The sequence below is a fragment of the Schistocerca nitens genome, chromosome 3 (assembly GCF_023898315.1).
Source record: "Schistocerca nitens isolate TAMUIC-IGC-003100 chromosome 3, iqSchNite1.1, whole genome shotgun sequence".
NCBI lineage: Eukaryota > Metazoa > Arthropoda > Insecta > Orthoptera > Acrididae > Schistocerca > Schistocerca nitens.
This window is the reverse complement of record NC_064616.1, coordinates 995,094,659-995,113,650: the sequence shown is the minus strand read 5'-3', so window position 1 is coordinate 995,113,650 and position 18,992 is coordinate 995,094,659. Positions and strand designations below refer to the sequence as shown.

Here is an 18,992-nt window from a genome sequence, read left to right as displayed (position 1 = left end):
TGAAAATACAATGACGTTTGTACATCTTAGTTCATACGGTCGCCTTTTTAGCGAAAGCAACAGATCTTGTTTTTCGTTTCTTGCGACGTCGTTTGTTCCCGCCAGGAAAACGGCAAAGTCTTTGTTACTTAATGTGGGAATTTTTTTGTGGCTTATTGCAGTTGCTGTGCAGAATTTTGCACCTGGTTTCACCATGGAAGTTAAGTTCACATTACTTTTATTACGAAAGTCAGTAGCTATGTTTCGCCCTTGGCTGTCTGAATATATTTCGATTTTTGTAATTGTTTTGGAGCTACAAAATGTAGGCCTAACTGTGCTGTTTATTTCCTCTTTCTTTTTCACACAAGCCGATAATCCATCGGAACTACATAAGGTTGGCAGGTGTTTGTTTACTAAATTTACGTCGGATTTCTTGTTTTTCTGCGTCAATGAATTTTTTTGCTCTGGCTTATTTACAAGATCCTTTTGCTTTTCACATGGTTCATGAGCACTATCACTAGACACTGCACTTCCACAATCTGTTGTGGAAAGTACTTGAAATTAGCTGCCGTGCACAAAGCTTACATTTATTTCACAATTCTCTTGATCTTGTACTTTTTGTTTGCGGCCGCTGCACTTCACCTTTGTCCACTTTTCGGAAACTGCCGAACTATCTTGCAGAAAATGTGGCATGTTCACTTCAGTTTTTCTTTCTTGAATTTTAGTAATATCCATTTTCAGGGCATTGATTACGAACTGTAGGCTACTAATTCGTTCATTTAGCTTTGTAATTTCGTCCTTGCAGTTTTCACATGATTTATTTATTTATTTATTTTTTGTCGCAAAATTTCCGTTTTTGTGGAGAGACACATTTCGAACTTTTACCTTTGACGCCATCTTGTCATGTTTCAGTTATGACTGTGCACGACTTTTCTTGAGAATACAGCACTGCCCCTCATAAGGCTCAAAGCATTTGACGAAGCCACCGGCACTTTCAAGGCAAAAGATTGTTAATTTAAGTGGAAATTAATAGATCACCCCTGTGTGCTTCCTTAGTTTTGTTAAGAGCATTCAACAGTTTTTTGCTCATAGTTCACAGAAATCTACTCATCTACTCATTCTGCCAGCATGGAATGTTTTTCAATCATTCATTCCATACGACATTCAACCATTACATTCGTTCCATGATGGTTAATAACACCATTTAGAATTTTGTTAAATCGCTCTTGTTGTGAAAATGGAAGATAAAAATTACCTTTCATGGTTAGTTTTCAGTGAGGAGGCCAATGTTCCATTCACATGGAAAGGTGAACAGCCATAGCATATGAGGAACACAGCAGGCACATACCGTGGTTGAGTATGAGAGAGGCTCTGAAGTTTCACATCTTTTACATCATTTCCCAAGAAAATATTTAGACTCATTTCTTTCCAAAAAAAAAAAATTGTTAAAGGAATCATATATCTAGATATGTTGAAGATCTGCTTTTTCCACAACTGTAATAAGACGCTGAAAATTTCATTTTTGAAACAGAACAGTGCACCACCACATTAGCATTTGCACTTGTGAACATTTTGTAACACCTCAAAACACTTGACACGCCATAAGGTGAACACAGATCTCTCATTCCACTACTGGCCTCCAATGTGTGTGTGTGTGTGTGTGTGTGTGTGTGTGTGTGTGTGTGTGTGGTTTTCATTCTCTTCTTTTTTCTGCTGTTTGTAGGGGTTTGCAAAAGACTATCTGTGTGTCTCCCCTTCCGACAACTTTGCGTGAGATGTGACACTGCGTAACAACAGTAGTGAATTCATTAACTCCAGATACGCTCAAAAAATATAGGGCAAGTTTGACAATTGCCTTGATGTTTGTTGTGTGCCTAGTGGAGGACTTGTGGAACATTTATGAAACATAAATGAAAACTTTGATTCTAAATGTAATTGTAAAAAGTACTTCAAGGCTGTATGTCCATACATTTAAAAACATATTTCCTGATAAAATTGGATGGTCCAATTGAAAATAAAAACTTTCAGTCCTATGCATATGTTAATATTCATCCCAAGTTTCTATCTTCATTCATGTAAAAAATATAGTCTTGTGAAACCCGATTAACCTTTTTGAAGAATCCTATATTTTGGACTATGATAGGATCATCACTCCCGTTTAAGACTACATGTTGAGAGGCAGAAATGACACACACACACACACACACACACACACACACACACACACACACACACTACTGATGCAACGTGAATAGAAGTATACCTATAAATGAATGATTTGAGTCAATAGAAGTAGCCCTATAAATTAATGTTGTTTGTTTGTTCCATGTGTGTTCCTACACCAGGCCTGGCAAAGTGTGGCTTGCAAGTCATTCCCCTTCAGTGAGTGCTTCCCCATTGTGTGGTGCCATCACAAGCCCGCCACAGCCGTGCCAGCCAATTTCACGGACAACTGCCCGTCAGTTGTCGTGGGTCACGAGCTCTACAATATCAATTCCCCGTACGTAAACAGCGAAAGACGTACATTACTACGACATTGATTTTCATTTACTTATTTGACTCAAACTCTTATACTTACATTAATGAGTTATCTAAGTATTTAGGTTAAATTTATATAACTCGATCTCGACAAGTTCCGCAATATCAGTTTTAGTTTGTGCTGTAGCGAAATGAAGTTGACAATGCATTACACTGAGAGATCTAATGTACTTCTTTGAAGAAAGTGTACTTTCACAAATGTATGTTGACTTAAAAAAGACTAAGAGCAATGTCTGCGAGTTCTGGGAACCGATATTGTGGCAAAATTTAAAAACTGCAGCATCTTTTTTTCTGTTCTTCATTGGATTCTTGAATAAAATTATATCCAGCTCTATACATTCAAAATCCTTATAACAGATATGTAACTCATTGAAGACTTCACCAATTATAGAAGTAAATCTTGAAAATTTTACTTTCCTGTGTTTTTCTTTCAGTTCGCAACAGCTCGAGAAATGACAAATTTTCCATGTTTGGTTGCAATTTAAACAACTTAAGTTTACACCAGAATTTATTAATATCCTTAAACATATGAGAAATTGTGCATTCATTTCCTTGAAAACATAAATGCAAATTATTTAAATTATCTGTAAAATCTGTTTGAAACTCCAATTCTGATAATAAAAAAAATGAAAATAATAATTTTCAAATTTTGAAGCATCCAATTTTAGTTCTCTAATCAAATCTAGGGAAGTTCTTTTCTACATGGGGGGAAAAAGTTAAACATTTTCCTGCAATTAACCAACAAATTTCAGAATGAAGAAGTGTCTCCTTCCAAAAATTGTTTTAAATTTTCAGTGGAATACAGATTGATATCATCAGTGTATTATATTTGCAATTTTCGTTGCAGCTTTCACTGAGGACAGAAGGCTGTCACTTTTCCCAAACAGTTCTTCCCGATGAATGATGCCATGAAAAATTAAATAATTTATTCTAGTTTTTCTTAATTGACAAACAAACCTATTTTTCCTGTCAACCATGGCTGGTGTATCGTAAGTACTAACTGCAGAGCATTTTTAAAAACCACCTATTTTGCGGACAGGCTTTTCGACAGTGTTAAAAATATCTTAAACCTGTTCTGAACACTGAGACTAAAGCACGTAACTTTTCATGTACAGAAAAGTTATCCATTATTATCAGTTGACTGAGACCTATTCAATCAATACTCTTGGTGAGACACAAAGAATAATATGGATGCTTTGCAATTAAATTGTTTTGTTTCTTCTTTATGCTATTTCACATATCAAGAATTAACAGTGTTACATTACAAGCATATGTTTTAAAGTGTACAGTTGCATCAACACGGCCCAATGCTTTCGACATTCCTGGTGCACATTCTTTCACGAGTAATCCATCAGAGAAGCGTTTCTGAGCTTCTGATAATTTTAAGCATATCACAGACGATGTAGTTAAACTGCTTTTGTTTTGTGTGAAGTCATGGAGTGAAGAGAAATGTTGAGCAAGATTACTACCTTTGTTTTGATTTAAGCATTTTTACAAGGTTTGTGCACAAAAAAAGTACTTACTTTCACTTAATCATTTTTACAGGGTTTGTGTACAAAAAAGTACTTACTCTCCTACTCCTCATTAAAAAGAAAGTTTTCAGTATTCTTTATTTTTGACATTCTTAAGAACCATAATAGAAAAATAGCCAGAGCAATAACAAGAACCACAACCAGAATGGTGGCCACAGTAATAACCAAATGACGAACTGAATGATAGTGCAATACAAAGAAGAGTAAATCTGAACAGAATGTCGAGAACATGCAGACGAACAAAACCACGGTGCCTCTTCGAAGTCAAAGAGATGCTGCCCCACTCGACTCCTGATAAATGAGGAAACCAAAGTCTGTGGCCAGGTCATGATAACAATGTGTGGTTAGAGTTGGAGGGGGAAGCACTCACTGGAGGAGTCTGTCTCATGAGCCACACTTTGCCAGGCCTGTCCTACACCATATACCCAACTGCAATGAAACTTTGGTGAGTAGTTGTGTGCAATCTGCATAGTTTTCTGAATTAGTACAACCATTTTGCAACAGGTGGCACAAGAGCCATTTTAACAAATGTTTTTCATGTAGTTTAGCACTGGTACACGTGTTTCTGGTGTACAAGTGAGCATACATGATGTAATCGAATTGGCTCAAATACCAACAGTGACATTTCATTTGTGTGTTATATAACACCTGGTGTTGATTGTGCAATTCCAATTGCCAGTTGACATTAGATAATAGAGACCACACACATTTTCTTTTTTTCCCAGTGAGTTTGTAATAGTCATCACACGGCATTACTTTCACTCCCAAATCAATTATGCCACCCAAATGACAAAGTGATATGTTGATCTACACATCAAGCATAAAAGAAAAAGGCATCATGAGCTTCAGAAACAGATGACAAAAGAGACGCAAGACACAACTGCTGGAGTATGCAATGTTCAAGCCTGCTCATCTGAAACAGTCAAGTAATGGAAAGCAAAACTGGATACCATTTGAGTATGCACCACTCGATCCAGAAGAACACTGCATGCTAATTTACAGCATTGTGCATTCCATTATGATGCTAATTATGATTACAGTCTTCATTAAAGGGTAATTATGGAGAAAATGGTTTAATTACATGTGTATCATAGTGTCCTCAAATTTAAGAATGAAATACATGGAATGTGCTGCACGAATGGAGAAATTAAATTGCTATAATTAAATTCACCATCCAAACTATAATGTAGGTATCAAGTGACACAAGCCAATTGAAAAATTTCTTGAAAACAAACACAAATACAATCCATGTTTCTGAATGACATCATTCGGTGAAAAATATACGTTGTGTAAGAATTACATGACAACAGTCAAAGTGCAAGTGCAAATTATCATCATGCAGGATCACTACCACCACTGCCAAACACAGATCAGAAATTTCTTTAAATTTATTTCATGGGAAACACTGATTGACAAATCAATCAATGTTTCCAATTCATCAAAGGTACGAAGTGAGAAATGGTCACCGGATTACAAATTTTATTCAGTCCGCATAATGTTGTTAATATGATTGTACAGAACTGCCGAATGGTAAACATATGTATCAACGGAGTGGACTGTGCTGTCAATCAATCAAAAGCGCTCATAAAAAGTGCACACAATACGTAGGGTTCTGACAAAATTTAACAGCACAAAAACTGAGAAACAATATTGACAGACACTCCAAGATACTATACTGCAACACATAAAAACAATTACTTGAAAATGGAAAACTTCCAAAATGAGCCTCTTTGTACGCAAATAACAAGCTTATAAAATCAGTGTGCCACAGAAAACAGGAAAATAAGTAATATGTCATTCACTGACCTAATGCATGCTGTGAGCCCATCTGAAAAGAAGTCAATCACATAAGTTTGCACTACAGTTGCCCATATTTTTGTATTACATTCACATGCAGTCCGACATGAGATGAAATAAAAGAACTTTTGTTAATTGGACAATCGTCATTGGATTCTCACGCTATTTCCACGTGTGTTCAAACAGAAATTGAAATCTTCAATGCATTTCATTGTCAAGCAACATGTTTTTGGAGAGACGTACTGTTTGATGTATTATACTGAATTACAAAATAGGGAATTGCCACAAGCATACATTTTGGTTTGGTTGGAAGGAAAAAATCACACATCAAATTACTCAAGTTATCTCGGCAAAAATACCATATGTTGAAACTGACATAAAATTATTTGAAGAGTGTCACCAAAAACAATTCATCATGCATGTCTGACAGAAAATGCACAAAACAAAACCAAAGAGACTTACTAGTCAAGACTATCTCTGGCAAAGACAGATATCTACTCAAACATCAATGATCACTTTAAACAAAAAAACAGTTATGCTGAATTTAATGAGCATTTGTTTGTACTGTATTCATTGTTACTCTTGAAAACAAAGCACATATCAATGTCAAGTATTGCAATTCAGTGAAGTCTATGAAGTAAATTAGCAAATGTAGCAACAAAGGAAGCAATATGGCAGTTTGTTTGAGTGGGAAACACCTCATCTCTCAATGAAATTGCCCAACATCAACTGGAATGTTAAATTAGTAGCAACAAAGCAGTATGGCACATTTTATCACTTTCAATCCATGAATGACATGTAACACTCATTCACTGGGCAGTGCACCTGAAAATGGACAGTGTGTGTACTTGATAAAATAAAATGCACATGCAAGGGCATTGTTATCACCACCATGAACAACATTAACTGCATTTTTCTCATTGGGCAGGGATGATGTGTTTGATAAGACTCTACTTTACTCTCAACTGCCAACATACTACATATGGAATGCATCAGCAACAAATTTCAACCTCGCAAATAAGGTAAAGCTGTTGCGGGACACTCCAAATTATATTTAATCAACACATTAGGCCGTCTGTATACTATTCACCCACACAATGCAGAATGCTTCTGCTTGTGATTAATGTCACTGTATGTCAACCAACTTCCTTCCAAGAACTGAGAACAGTGAATGGTGAAGTATGTGCCACTTGTCATGAAGCTTGCCAAGAATTAAATCTTCTTGAAAATGATGCATATTGGGACATTTCATTCACTAATGCATCGAATACTGCTCAGGCACAACAAATATGAACATTAGTTGCAATCATGGTGATGAGCTTCCCACTCCATCCGTTAGATCCTTGACAAAAACACAAAGTCTACACAAGTGAAAACACCCCACATCATTTGCATGCTATGGCATTTAATTCACACCAAACTTGTTAAATGAGGCACTGGTTTTGACTGAGGGCATAAGCTTACCATTATTCGAAACATAAATTCACTATGACTTTGCAACAGCACCAGACTTTCCGAGAAAAGATGATAAACAATATCATCAAAACCTATGTTTTTAACCAAAAAATTACAATACGAGATTTACTGTTGCCATGTATCCCACTGATTCTAACAGGTATGCCATTTGCAGTGTCTGGAGCAACTTGCATTTACAACAACCATCAACAAAGTGCAGGGACAATGACAAAGTGTGTGGGCTAAATTTGGTAGACCCATGCTTCTCACATAGACAGCTGTATGTGGCCTTCTCATGCATTGGAAAACATTTTGACTTCTTCATGTATGCACCAGAAGGAAAAAGAAACAGAAAAATTATGTATCCAGCAAAACTTCAATGAACAGAATTTAAACACAAATAATTTCTTTCTTTGAGTGGCACTCAACGCATGTGGGTACTCACTAGTACCTACGTATTTTAGCTTCCTGTTCGCAAGAAAACTGTAAAGTATTGCAATAATTCGTTCTTTTTAAGTGCCTGTGTGCGAATTGGTGGTTTCTCTTTAAAGGTGAATGGTGGTATGTCTTGTAAACTTTTGTTTAAGTCCATTCCCAACTTTTCATCATTGCAATATTATTTTTTTGTCATAGGATCATAGTTTTCTGGTCAATCAACCTAAAAATGTGATAAGTAAGCAAAGGTACAAAGGATCACATTAAGGAGGCAAATAAGTGATCCAGGAAGAAAAGTATGAGGGAATTGTGCATCAAAATTACTACAGGAACACTATAGCTCCAGAAGAAATATAAAATAATTACCTGTGGTCAATTACAACCCGGCTGGCTAATTCTTTCAGAGTTAGTGCTTCTTGATTCTGAGGTGTTTCCGATACCACAAAAAACTGTGCAATGAATGGATTGTTTGACAAACTCAGGGAGAAAGTGGCATGAGGAAAAAGATTGTACGGAAATATTCGCATCCTGTTGTTGCATACTGAGAGAACTCTGGAAAAAAAATTAAAATATAGTATTAATTAATGAAAGAGCAACCATTATCATTTAAAATGACAGCTTCTGAAACTAATGTTTCTCCAACTTTGCTTTCCACTCATAAACAAACAGATTTCTAAGGGAGGTATTATGTACATCGAAGTGAATCATTATGTAACATCGACAGCACTTTCTCCCACTTTTAATCTTAATTGAATATGATAAGAAATATGCAAAATAATAAGTTGTTGGAGATCGGTGTATTTGCTCCACAGGGCAATAGTGCAAAACAAGGTCTTCAAAAAAATGGCTCTGAGCACTATGGGTCTTAACATCTGAGGTCATCAGCCCCTAGAACTTAGAACTACTTAAATCTAACTAACCTAAGGACATCACACACATCCATGCCCAAGGCAGGATTCGAACCTGCGACTGTAGCGGTTGCGCAGTTCCAGACTGAAGCACCTAGAACCGCTTGACCACACCGGCCGTCTTGGTATGATGTAATAATTTTAATCTATTTTGGTAACTTTTGTATAGAACTTCATATTTAAGTTTGCTATTAAATTTACTTCTCCTGTAAGATTATTATTCAATGAAAATATTATTACACAATGCAAAACTTTTTTTCAAATTTCATTGGAAGTTTCACTAACATATTTATGATATTTAATCAGTGAAGCAGACAAGGACTGGTCAAAATAATATGGTCACCCTCTTAACATGGGATGGGAAACTGAGAAGATTATGTAAAGTAAATTGTGGGATAAAATATAAGATCTGCAATTTGTATGTTTTATGATTTTAATTCAAGGCACTTCTAGACAGAGTGTGTGTAACAACAGAGACAGTCACTATAGCAAGCCGTGTATATAGTCTTAGAGCCATTCCAAGAACCATTTAATATTTCTGTAACAAGTTTTACAGATTGGAAAAAATAAGAGAGAAATTGGTAATACACACATTTCTTTACCAGGAAAGTGTCTAACTACTGTTACCTGGCATTTTCATTCTTTTTTTTTTCCTTGAGCTAATGATTTTTTGTTGAAGTTGACAACTGATGTGTTTATTTACTTTAGTTATTTATCAAATGTATGCATGTTCCGTGGATTCAAATAGTGATGAGCTTGCCCTGGGTGTGAAATGTGTCAAGATTATGAGCATGTGTATTTACATAATTGAAAACTCAACATATTTACAATGAAAATAATATCACAACAATAATACAAGTGATAAAGTATATCTTCTCACTTCAAAGGTGTCATGTTGAGAACCATGTTTGGCAGGCCCCCTTGTTGTCATACTGTTGGACAGTCAGTCTGCAATACATATTAACAGAATCACATAAACTAAGTAATGGCTAAATGCAAATAACCCAAATTCTATAATATTTTTATTAACATTAAACAATCATGAAACTGTTTTAAGCAGTCACTTATTTTATAAGCTCTCATTCACAAATTCCTGAACAGAGTAGTAAGAGTGATACGGCAGATATCTGATGTATTGCAATGTTGGAAAGGGATTCACTGTCCCTGAAGGTTTTGAAGTCTATGGAAAATCAGTTGAAAGTTTTTTATCAGCATACTCAGCACCTTGAGGTAATTCACTGGGCTGCCACCTGGACATTAGGCACCACCCAATGTCTCCTATGTCTCTTGTCATCACACAACTGGCACATATGATGTGACAATCACTTCGCATCCACTATTACAAAGCATGGCCACCTGTTGAGAAATCACAGCTGGAGTGGCCATGCATGATGGCTGCACAGCCCCTTTCAGTGCCATCTGTGACATGCCATCTACGTACGTTATCACCGCCCAGCGAATGCTCTCACTCATCATCCTAATTACTGCACTAGCTAGAGCTGTACTGTATGTCTTGCCACATGGCTATGTCATACATTGCATCTGACCGGTTTTGAAGAAGCTGTCTTTTGTTTTCTGCATTGGGAGTTACAACATAATCGGTGACGATCATAGGCATCTTTTCATGTTTATTATGTACCCGTGAGCCATGTGCAACAGGCTACCTTACCACGTGTGTCAATGGAAGTTGTGCTATGGCAGTTTCAACAACAGTAGTTGGGGTACAGAAATGCCAGGAAGCTTTATTTTATGCGTTGCTCTCCTGCCCATCGGCTACAAATCTGCCATTGAAGTTCCCGCCATACGATGAGCCAGCAAAAGAGTGGGAAGCATACGGAAAGTGCGTCCAGCAGCACTTTGCTGCATTCCAGGTGATGGATCCAGCTGTAGTAAAATCACTTTTCCTATTATGGATCTCAGCAAATACATAACAGCTCTTCTGCAAACGGGGCCCTCTCACGGAACTGGCACACCTGACCTTTGACAAAATGTTTGCTCTACCAATTACTTAATTTCACCCACACTGCAATGTCATTTTATATCGTGTGGAATTTTATAAGTGCCATAAACAGCCAAATCAATCATACCATGCATGGGCAGCGGAAGTGCGGGGATTCAGTAGGGAATGTCATTTTGTGACTCCTGTAAATAAGGAATTGTAGGCAAAGGTGATGATAGGGATGCAAACATTCGGACAGCTCTGGATATGGAGGTGTGTCAGAAAGCTCTGAAATTTCAGAACATGACTTTGTAGGCCATTTTAAAATGAGACTAACCCTTTGAAGTTTCCAAGGCCATGGGGTGTCGAATAGAATTATGGGACAAGGTGGCAGCCATCATGTTACACCCGGGCCCCACTCCGGCTCCATCTCAAACAAGGAAAAGGACCTCGGCCCTCCAAACAGTGCTCATTTCCATCACGCCTGGACTGTTTTCAAACACGCCAGCCAAGACTGTATCAACATGTGAGCACAGTGTGAGGCATGCTAGAAGGAAGGACATCTTGTGTGTCTCCTGTGCTCTTGACAAAAACCTCACTTTGGCAGGACTTAACAAACATTTATACGAATTCGTTGAAGTCTCATACCACAGTGGTGTCATCTAAGTGTAGCGGGTCTAATGTAGCTGTGGGAAAAGCAGAGTTAAACACGGGAAATCCTTGCTTGTCAGGATGGGTGTGTGAATTTAGTGGAAGACAACAATGGATGTATTCACAATGCTTTACTTAATCACTGAATTCCACTCTTCCATGAACAAAAACAATTCTTCAATTATTCCATCCCATTAGTACAGTCACTGCACAACATATCGTCCTCCACGTAATATTCCACATTGAGCATCAGGCAAAGTAATGGCCAGTGGTGCAGACAGGTGAGTTGCTCCACAGTGTAGTGGTGACATGGCATGATGACTCTGCAACGATGATGCAGACGCTGCACAAGGCTTCATACAGCTGTGGTGCAGAGCAAGGCCAGCCTGCAGAGTCATCTGTCGGTATGGCAGGCCATAATGTCCCAGAGGCACAGTGATGGTATTGGCCAGGGTCAACCTGTGGACCAACCGACTGCAGAGCAGGGGCAGGTGGCTGGTGGAGAGTTGCCTGCCCTGGTTTGGCAGACAGGTAAGGGTCACTGGTTCACTACCCACTGGCAGCAGAGTTATGGCGATGGCTCCGAGTGACACAGACTGGGTGTCACTTACTGTCCAGCTGGCCAAGCGATTATAAGCTGGTATAGCTGCAGTTAAATGCTGCTTCTGCCTGCTGATTCCATAGTAACAGTGGTATTTCTGGGGTTTGCAGAAGCATCTGGAGTGTGTTTATGACTGGAAGGTGTGGCATAAACGGCAGCAGTTCAGCCAAGTTGCATCAATTACGTGACATTGGGCTGTGGCCTGGTTCTGGCACTCGTGGTCCGATGGCACAGGAGCTGATCATGCAGTTCAATAACCAGCTCCTGCTATCTGGCTTTGGCCTTGTTTCAGTTCTGGGCTCCAACTTCTGTTGCTTACAAGTTCTCCTATATTTTTATCCTTTACATAAAAAACTGTTCATCGTGCTCACTTTGCACAATAAACAAGTTCAGCTACAAACTCACACTCGTGACTCTGAATACCTGTTAGACTGTAAAATGTATACTTGTTTTGAAAATAAAACCGCCTTTTCCTGCTGCCACTTGATTTAATTTTCCCAGACGCATTTCGCATTTTTCTTGTTCTAAGGCATTATCAGTGGGATGATTTGCTGTAATCTGTTTCCTCTCATCTTGTCTGGAGATTGCACTACCACTTTATTACCAACATGTAAACACAATTTTGAGTTCCGACATTTTTCATACTGTTCACCGTATTTCTCCTTGTTTTTGTGGTGTACTACTGATCTTTTGCCACTCGATATAGCTATTTCTTCAGACATTGTGCTTTTAACAACATATACATTGCAACTGATAAAGTTGCAATACTTATATTGCCAGATGCTAAGTTGTTTTGTTTGTAGATGATATAAACATTGCAATAAGTAGCAAGTAAAGTACAGATTTAGAAACAGCTGCTAATCAAATTTTCACTGACATTAATAAATGGTTTAATGCTAGTTCACTGCCATTAAGCATTGAGAAGACCTACTATATGCAGTTCAGAACCTGTAAGAGATTTCCTTCCAACATATGAAGACATGCAGATCGAAGAGGTTGACAGTGTTAAATTTCTGGGATTGCAACTCCATAATAAGTTCAGTTGGGAAGGGCATACCACAGAATTGCTTAAGCGGCAGAACATGTCTGTATTTGCAGTGAGAATGATGTAAGATGTAGGACATATAACTATAAAAAAACCTGCATATTTTGCTTATTTCACTCTATTATGTCATACGGGACCATATTCTGGGGTAACTCATCAAACAGAGCAAAAGTTTTTAGTGTGCAAAAATGTGTGATAAGAATCATTTGTGGTGTAAATTCAGGACCATCATGTAGAAACCTGTTCAGGAAACTTTGTATTCTAAACACTGCTTCTCAGTATATTTATTCCTTAATGAAATTTGTTGCAAGTAATTTATCTCTATTTCCAACCAATAGCTCAATACATAATATCAACACTAGGAATAAGAACACTCTACATAAAGACCTAAAATCACTTAACCTTGGTCCAAAAAGGTGTCCAATATTCAGGAACACACATTTTCAATAATTGCCAGCAACCATTAAAATCTTGGTTTCAGATAAAGCACGGTTTAAACAGAGTTTGAAAGACATTTTGATAGGCAACTCCTTCTACTCTATAGATGGATATCTTAAGAGAGACTGTTAAGCCAGCTTAAGTAAAACTGTCTGTTAGATTACAGTTTTGACAGCACTTGGTCACAACAGTCATTATTAGGTATTCTGTGTATGATAAATTTATTAATAGTGCATAACAATGTTTCAAGACAGCGTGTTAATTCTGTAAATATTAGCTGTTCCAGTTTACCACATTGTATTCACCTGTTTCAACAATCTCCTGACAAATGATCAGAGTAGTAAGTATTATATTCAAATGTTTTATGTTTTTATGTTATACTTTCTGGACACATTCCACACCCACGAGAATAATCTCATTTATTGGGTCTATAGAATGACAACTGAATCTAATCTAATCTATTCAAAATATCCACGGGTGTACTGCCGGTCTACAGTGTCCAACGGGCACAATATTTCGGCGATCATACATGTCGCCATCATCAGGTGAACTGATGGACTGAGCTCCTGTGAACGTGCCGGCACGGAGATCCGTATGCTATGGCTGCTCAGAGGGAACTGGGTTCGGTCACAGCGGCAGCCGATTTAAATACCCTCCGCCCGCAGCGCACTCCCTCCGCTGTCCGCGCCCTGGGTTGTGGCGCACTGCAACTTCCGCTGGAGCGTATAAGTGGGGGGTTCCGGAAGGGGTGCAGTACAGATCACAAGGGCAGTGGTTGGGGGGGGGATTAACACTTTTGCATTACTTCTCACGCATACAGTGACTCGCTTTGTTGCTAATACCTAAAGAAGGGCAATGCCTTTTCTTTTTGGAGGTATTTTATTTATTTATTATTCTGTTTCTACTCGCATGGTACTCAGACCATGACAATTTTCTGCTAGACTACTACAGTATGGGGCAACAAGAAACATTTCTGTTCCCATTACAAAAACTTAAGTGATATTCCCCAGGAGGCTGCTGTTCAGGGACAGCAGTGAGGGGCGACCAAAGTCACACAAAAATTCTGTTTCTAAAAACTACCCATAGCAATAAACCAATAATGATAATTATTAGAGGTGCACATACAGAACTAGGAATGACTATATGACTGAGATACTGGTGGTTATGCCAATCTGTGATATGTGCGGTGGCACGGTCTAGTGTGATCTGCCCTGACTCTTTGTTTACCAGGTCGGTTAAAGATTGGATCAGCTGGGAATGTAAGTGATTGAGGAGAGATGGCCAAATGCCAGATGACAGTAGTACCATTGGCTGCTCTGGTAAATACCACACGAGAGGGGGGAGTCGCACGTTATGGGCGTAAGATAAGTGTGCAAACACTGCCTCAGTGGGGTAGTGATATCACAGTGAGAGCTACTAAATAATAAACCGCTACCGTTGAGTAGCACACGGTAGGGCTGTATTGCTCAGAGGTACTCGTAACACACGATAGTGGCTGTTACTGTGTGGGGTACAGTGTATAAAATACTGCTGCCTATAGCAACGAACTGGGGTTCAATTATTGGTACAACCAGATGACTGCAGAGAGGGGTCACTTGCTCAGTGAGAAACAATGCAACAGGAAGTTTCATATCAGCGCACACTCCGCTGCAGAGTGAAAATCTCATTCTGGTAACTCTGTAGCAGTTTCATGTACTTGGCGGGTGGTTGCCAATATGTTACCTCCTATGTGAGTGAGGCGAACTTCCTGACATATTATGGTCTCGTGGTTGTCCTCTGCCTGACGTACGGTATCATTCCAACGTTCCGCATCTGATTGATCGGGAGTACTGAAAATTGTTTTTTAAGTTGTATCGCCAGCATTACACCACGCTCGCTTAGTGTGGCGCAAGGGTACAGTGTCAGATATGCTATGCAGTTGTCCCTGACTGTGCATAATTACTTGTCTTAAATTGCGCAACTTGCGAAGAGTTTCTCTCTGGTCGGCACGTGTTAATAAGCCCTCACAGGTTAAAAATCTGTTCACCACTTCTTGCAACGCAGTTTCTTCTTCCTTAAGCACAGATAAATCAAAGTTGGTAGAAATTACTACCTCATGTGGGGTATACAACAGGTTATTCAACCGTTCGAACATAACTCCTGAGTTGGGCGGGTGATTCCAAACTAGTGGAAGGCTGACAACAATAGCACCAAGAGCGGGCACCAAATAATATTTCATTGTGTTAACACACAGAGGAAGACATTAAAACACTAGTAGTGGGTGTTGTGGTGACAGGTAGTAGTGCAGAGTGCAGGTGGTCAGGAGTGAGTCCCTATAAGCATGAATTAACCTTGTTAGCTCCAGCTGGTAGTTATGTTATGAAAGGGAAGTATTACAGTGGATGAAAAAGTAGTAAGTAATTACCTGAGGTTGTAGTAGCGGGTGAAAAGTTGATGGTTAACAGATTCGTGTGCACTATGTCACTGGGCAATCTAAACTGGCGATTCCAAAGAATTGCAGTGGTATAAGTTAGTAGCAACGGGGTAGTGAGGGAAAGGGGGGGGGGGGTTTATGCTCATGCTGAAAAGAGGCTTACTCATCATTCTGATCAGCACGAGTGCAAAAATGTGGTGTTGCATTAGTCAATGTCTGCAATCAATGTGTAGGCGGAATTTGCAGTATTTAGTGGTTTCGTAAGTAATTTGCTGAATCGGAAGCTTTAGTAACGGATGTTGTGGCTTAGGAGGAAAAGGGATTTGGTCAATGAGAAAATTATGTTGTGGTTAACGTAGGGTTTTTTCTGGGCATATTCGTGGACAGCTGTAAGCGATGACAACGCCAGGATAGCCCGACATATCGGCCATTAATGCCGAGAGGCCCACTCGCGGCGAACCGGAAGGGTGCTCACGTTAAAGAATAAGGAATTGGGTATCATCGGGAACAAGTTCAGGTAACGAGTTTCAGAGTAAGATTGATTCAGCAAGGTTATATCCACCAGTCGCAGGGTACAGGGATATGAGGTCAGTCACACACGTCTACTGGGTGATCGATAACTTGCTCGAGTAACTAGCCGAGAGACAAATTTTCCCCAATGGTAATACCTCAGAAAGTAGCTAATGGGCCACTGTAATGACGGGCTGGAAAAGTGTGTCTAATATACAGTGTTACATTAGCTCTTGTGGTCCTGCTGGAATGGCATAGCTAAGCTACCCTTCCCTGACAGAAGAAAGGAAAAACAGAATAGAGATGTTGACCTGGCAGAAGGGTAAGAGAAAAAAGGGGAGGGCAAAAATAACTGCAGTGACTGATATGGCAGTAGGGCGCACAGTCCACAGGGACTTCCACAGCAGAATTGGCCACGTACTGCCAGCCTAGCAGAAGAGGAAAGAACTGAGTTAATTAAAATTAGCCTCTACTAAACTGAGTTTACCATAGGTCAAAACAGATCTGGTCTTAGTTAACTGGCAGTGAATTGACTACATAGCACCTTCAGGGTGTGCGATGTCCTTAAAGAACAATATAAATGGAAAGTCTCTGGGGCACAAGCGTGAGTCAGTTGTGACGTAACCATCATGTAGCAAATTTGCTCACGAGTGCAGGTAATTACTAATACTATACAAAGATGGGTGGTGAAATTTCGAGAAAACTTCTGGACGGCTTGTGGGCCATACAGTAAAATAAGCTACGAATCATGTGAACTAGCTAGTTTGAAGATGGGGCATCTCGTTGCCTGGGACTATGAAAGTCACATAGCCTCAACTGTAGGAAGCGTTAGTGAGGGAGGACAGTGTCAAACATTCAGGGCAAATAGTGTGTGAATGTACGTTAGTGTCGTTGGGAACAAAAACAGCTCTGCTTAACCCTCACATCAGGAAAAAAGAAGAGGGAAGCAGGCAGGTTCTCTGCTAGACAGAATGCCACACCTGAGGAGGCAAGAGTGGCTGCATTCATCACTAAATAAATCGATCACAAGAGGGTATGAATGAAGAAAAAATATAAAAGGTATCCGTATGCGAGGTTTTTACTTCCCCCTCCCTCTGGGGGAGTAGCATTGGCTACCGACCAGGGTGCAGACGATGGTGAGCCTCGTCGTGATGTGTCAACGATGCATAGATGAAGGATAGAGGTAGGCTATCAATTTATAAAAGTGAAAACTGAAAGAATAAGCCAATCAGCTGGGCACTCTGTGGGTGCTAACAGCACCATGTAAGGCACACGGCCCTGGTGGAGGGAGGTACAAAGTAATGGTTGAGGTTGGAACAAATAGACGAGTGACTCAGAGCAATGGTAGTAACCCAGTGCAATGCATGGGCAAGGGAGGAACTGTGCTCTGTCTCCATAGGGGCGATATCTTGTCCAGGGGGTTAACTACTACAAAATTCCCAAAATCCATGAAGTAACAGGGTGATCTACGAAAAAAGAGGGGCACAACCTACTGCGACATTCTACAATAAAAACTTTTACTCATTAGGGTGGAAGTCTCTTGCTAGCTATATTTCCACAAGATAACACAATACTGGAATAATCTAGTGCTTATTTCAGCGGGTGCTTCAATCTTATTACGTCATGGGTTTATTTGTTTGAATAAACAAACGGGCATCTCTCACTTCCTAAACACACGGCGGAGCACTGTACCCAAATGGTAGAAGTGCAGATTTCCGTACTCACTTGTAACATCTAAACTTCATCACTAAATTACTTCATAAAAAGTAGGGTGAACTAAAACAAAACTTGTGTTCATCTGGGTGAACTCTTAAATGTGAAAAACAACGCACATGGTGTGCAAACTACAATTCTTCACTTACTTGGGTGAAACTTCTTTAGTTTTATCCTATCACAAAATCTATTTCGCTTACCACTCTACAGCGAGAGGGTAGCGCACTTCTTCTCAACTTCAGGAGCGCATTCGACTCTTCTCTATTGAGTATCTTAGATAACTCTGTTGCTTCCTTTCTTCTAAAAATTCCAGTCCAGCTCTAGGCACAAACATTGTGCATAATAGGATTCCAGAATCGCTAACTCACAAAATCGCGTATCACGACTGAAGAGGGATCCTATGTAATGGGAGTATTGCTATAGTGCAACATATCTAGAATCAAAGGCTGTGGTTAGCCTTTACATACTGGGGTCATAAATATAAAAAACAAGTGCATATTTTATAAAACAAATGGCATAAATTATAAAAATACATGCATGGTATAACATATAGGGTATAGCAAGGGCTTTGCTGCACATCAAAATGACTGTTGAATGATTAAACATAACACAAAATCATAAGGGGAGAATAAATACAAGTTATTGGGTATCAATTATTAACCAGCTAGCAACTGGCAGCGCATAGTGGGTCGGACATTGCTCAACACCTCTAATCATACAAAATGCACATAATACTGAGCCTTCTGGTATATATCTGGGTGGGGAAGAAGAGGTTAGGCACCGTTAACTGGTGGGGTGCACTAGTTTTAGAGTTCTGGTGGTGTATCATGTTGTAGTGACACGATGGACTTACCTGTAATTATTTTTTTCTTGTCAGCTGTGGCTGAGGCTCGAAGCCTGGTTCTCTTGGGTCGTGTGCTCTCTCCTAATACCTGTAAAGCTAGGGGACAATTCAATAGTCGATTTCCATAAGTCTTATGAAATATTTAATTTGCAGTATTAACTCTTAAATTTGTCTGTTTGGGGGCTCTCTTATTG

General features: G+C 39.3%; 1 protein-coding gene across 11 annotated transcripts in view; it reads right to left on the bottom strand.

Annotated features, from left to right (window-relative positions):
* The window catches only part of LOC126249060 (leucine-rich repeat-containing protein 58-like), a 173,283-nt gene that overhangs the window by 13,449 nt on the left and 140,842 nt on the right, over positions 1-18,992 (bottom strand). For 6 of the 11 annotated variants that reach the window (XM_049950707.1, XM_049950703.1, XM_049950706.1 and 3 more), the window contains exon 6: positions 8,103-8,288. In XM_049950707.1, the coding sequence (XP_049806664.1) occupies positions 8,103-8,288 (186 nt within the window). Of the gene's footprint in view, positions 1-8,102; positions 8,289-9,024; positions 9,593-18,807; positions 18,895-18,992 lie in introns of those variants that run through there. The other 5 variants (XR_007545598.1, XM_049950709.1, XM_049950711.1 and 2 more) reach the window with 5 other exon arrangements.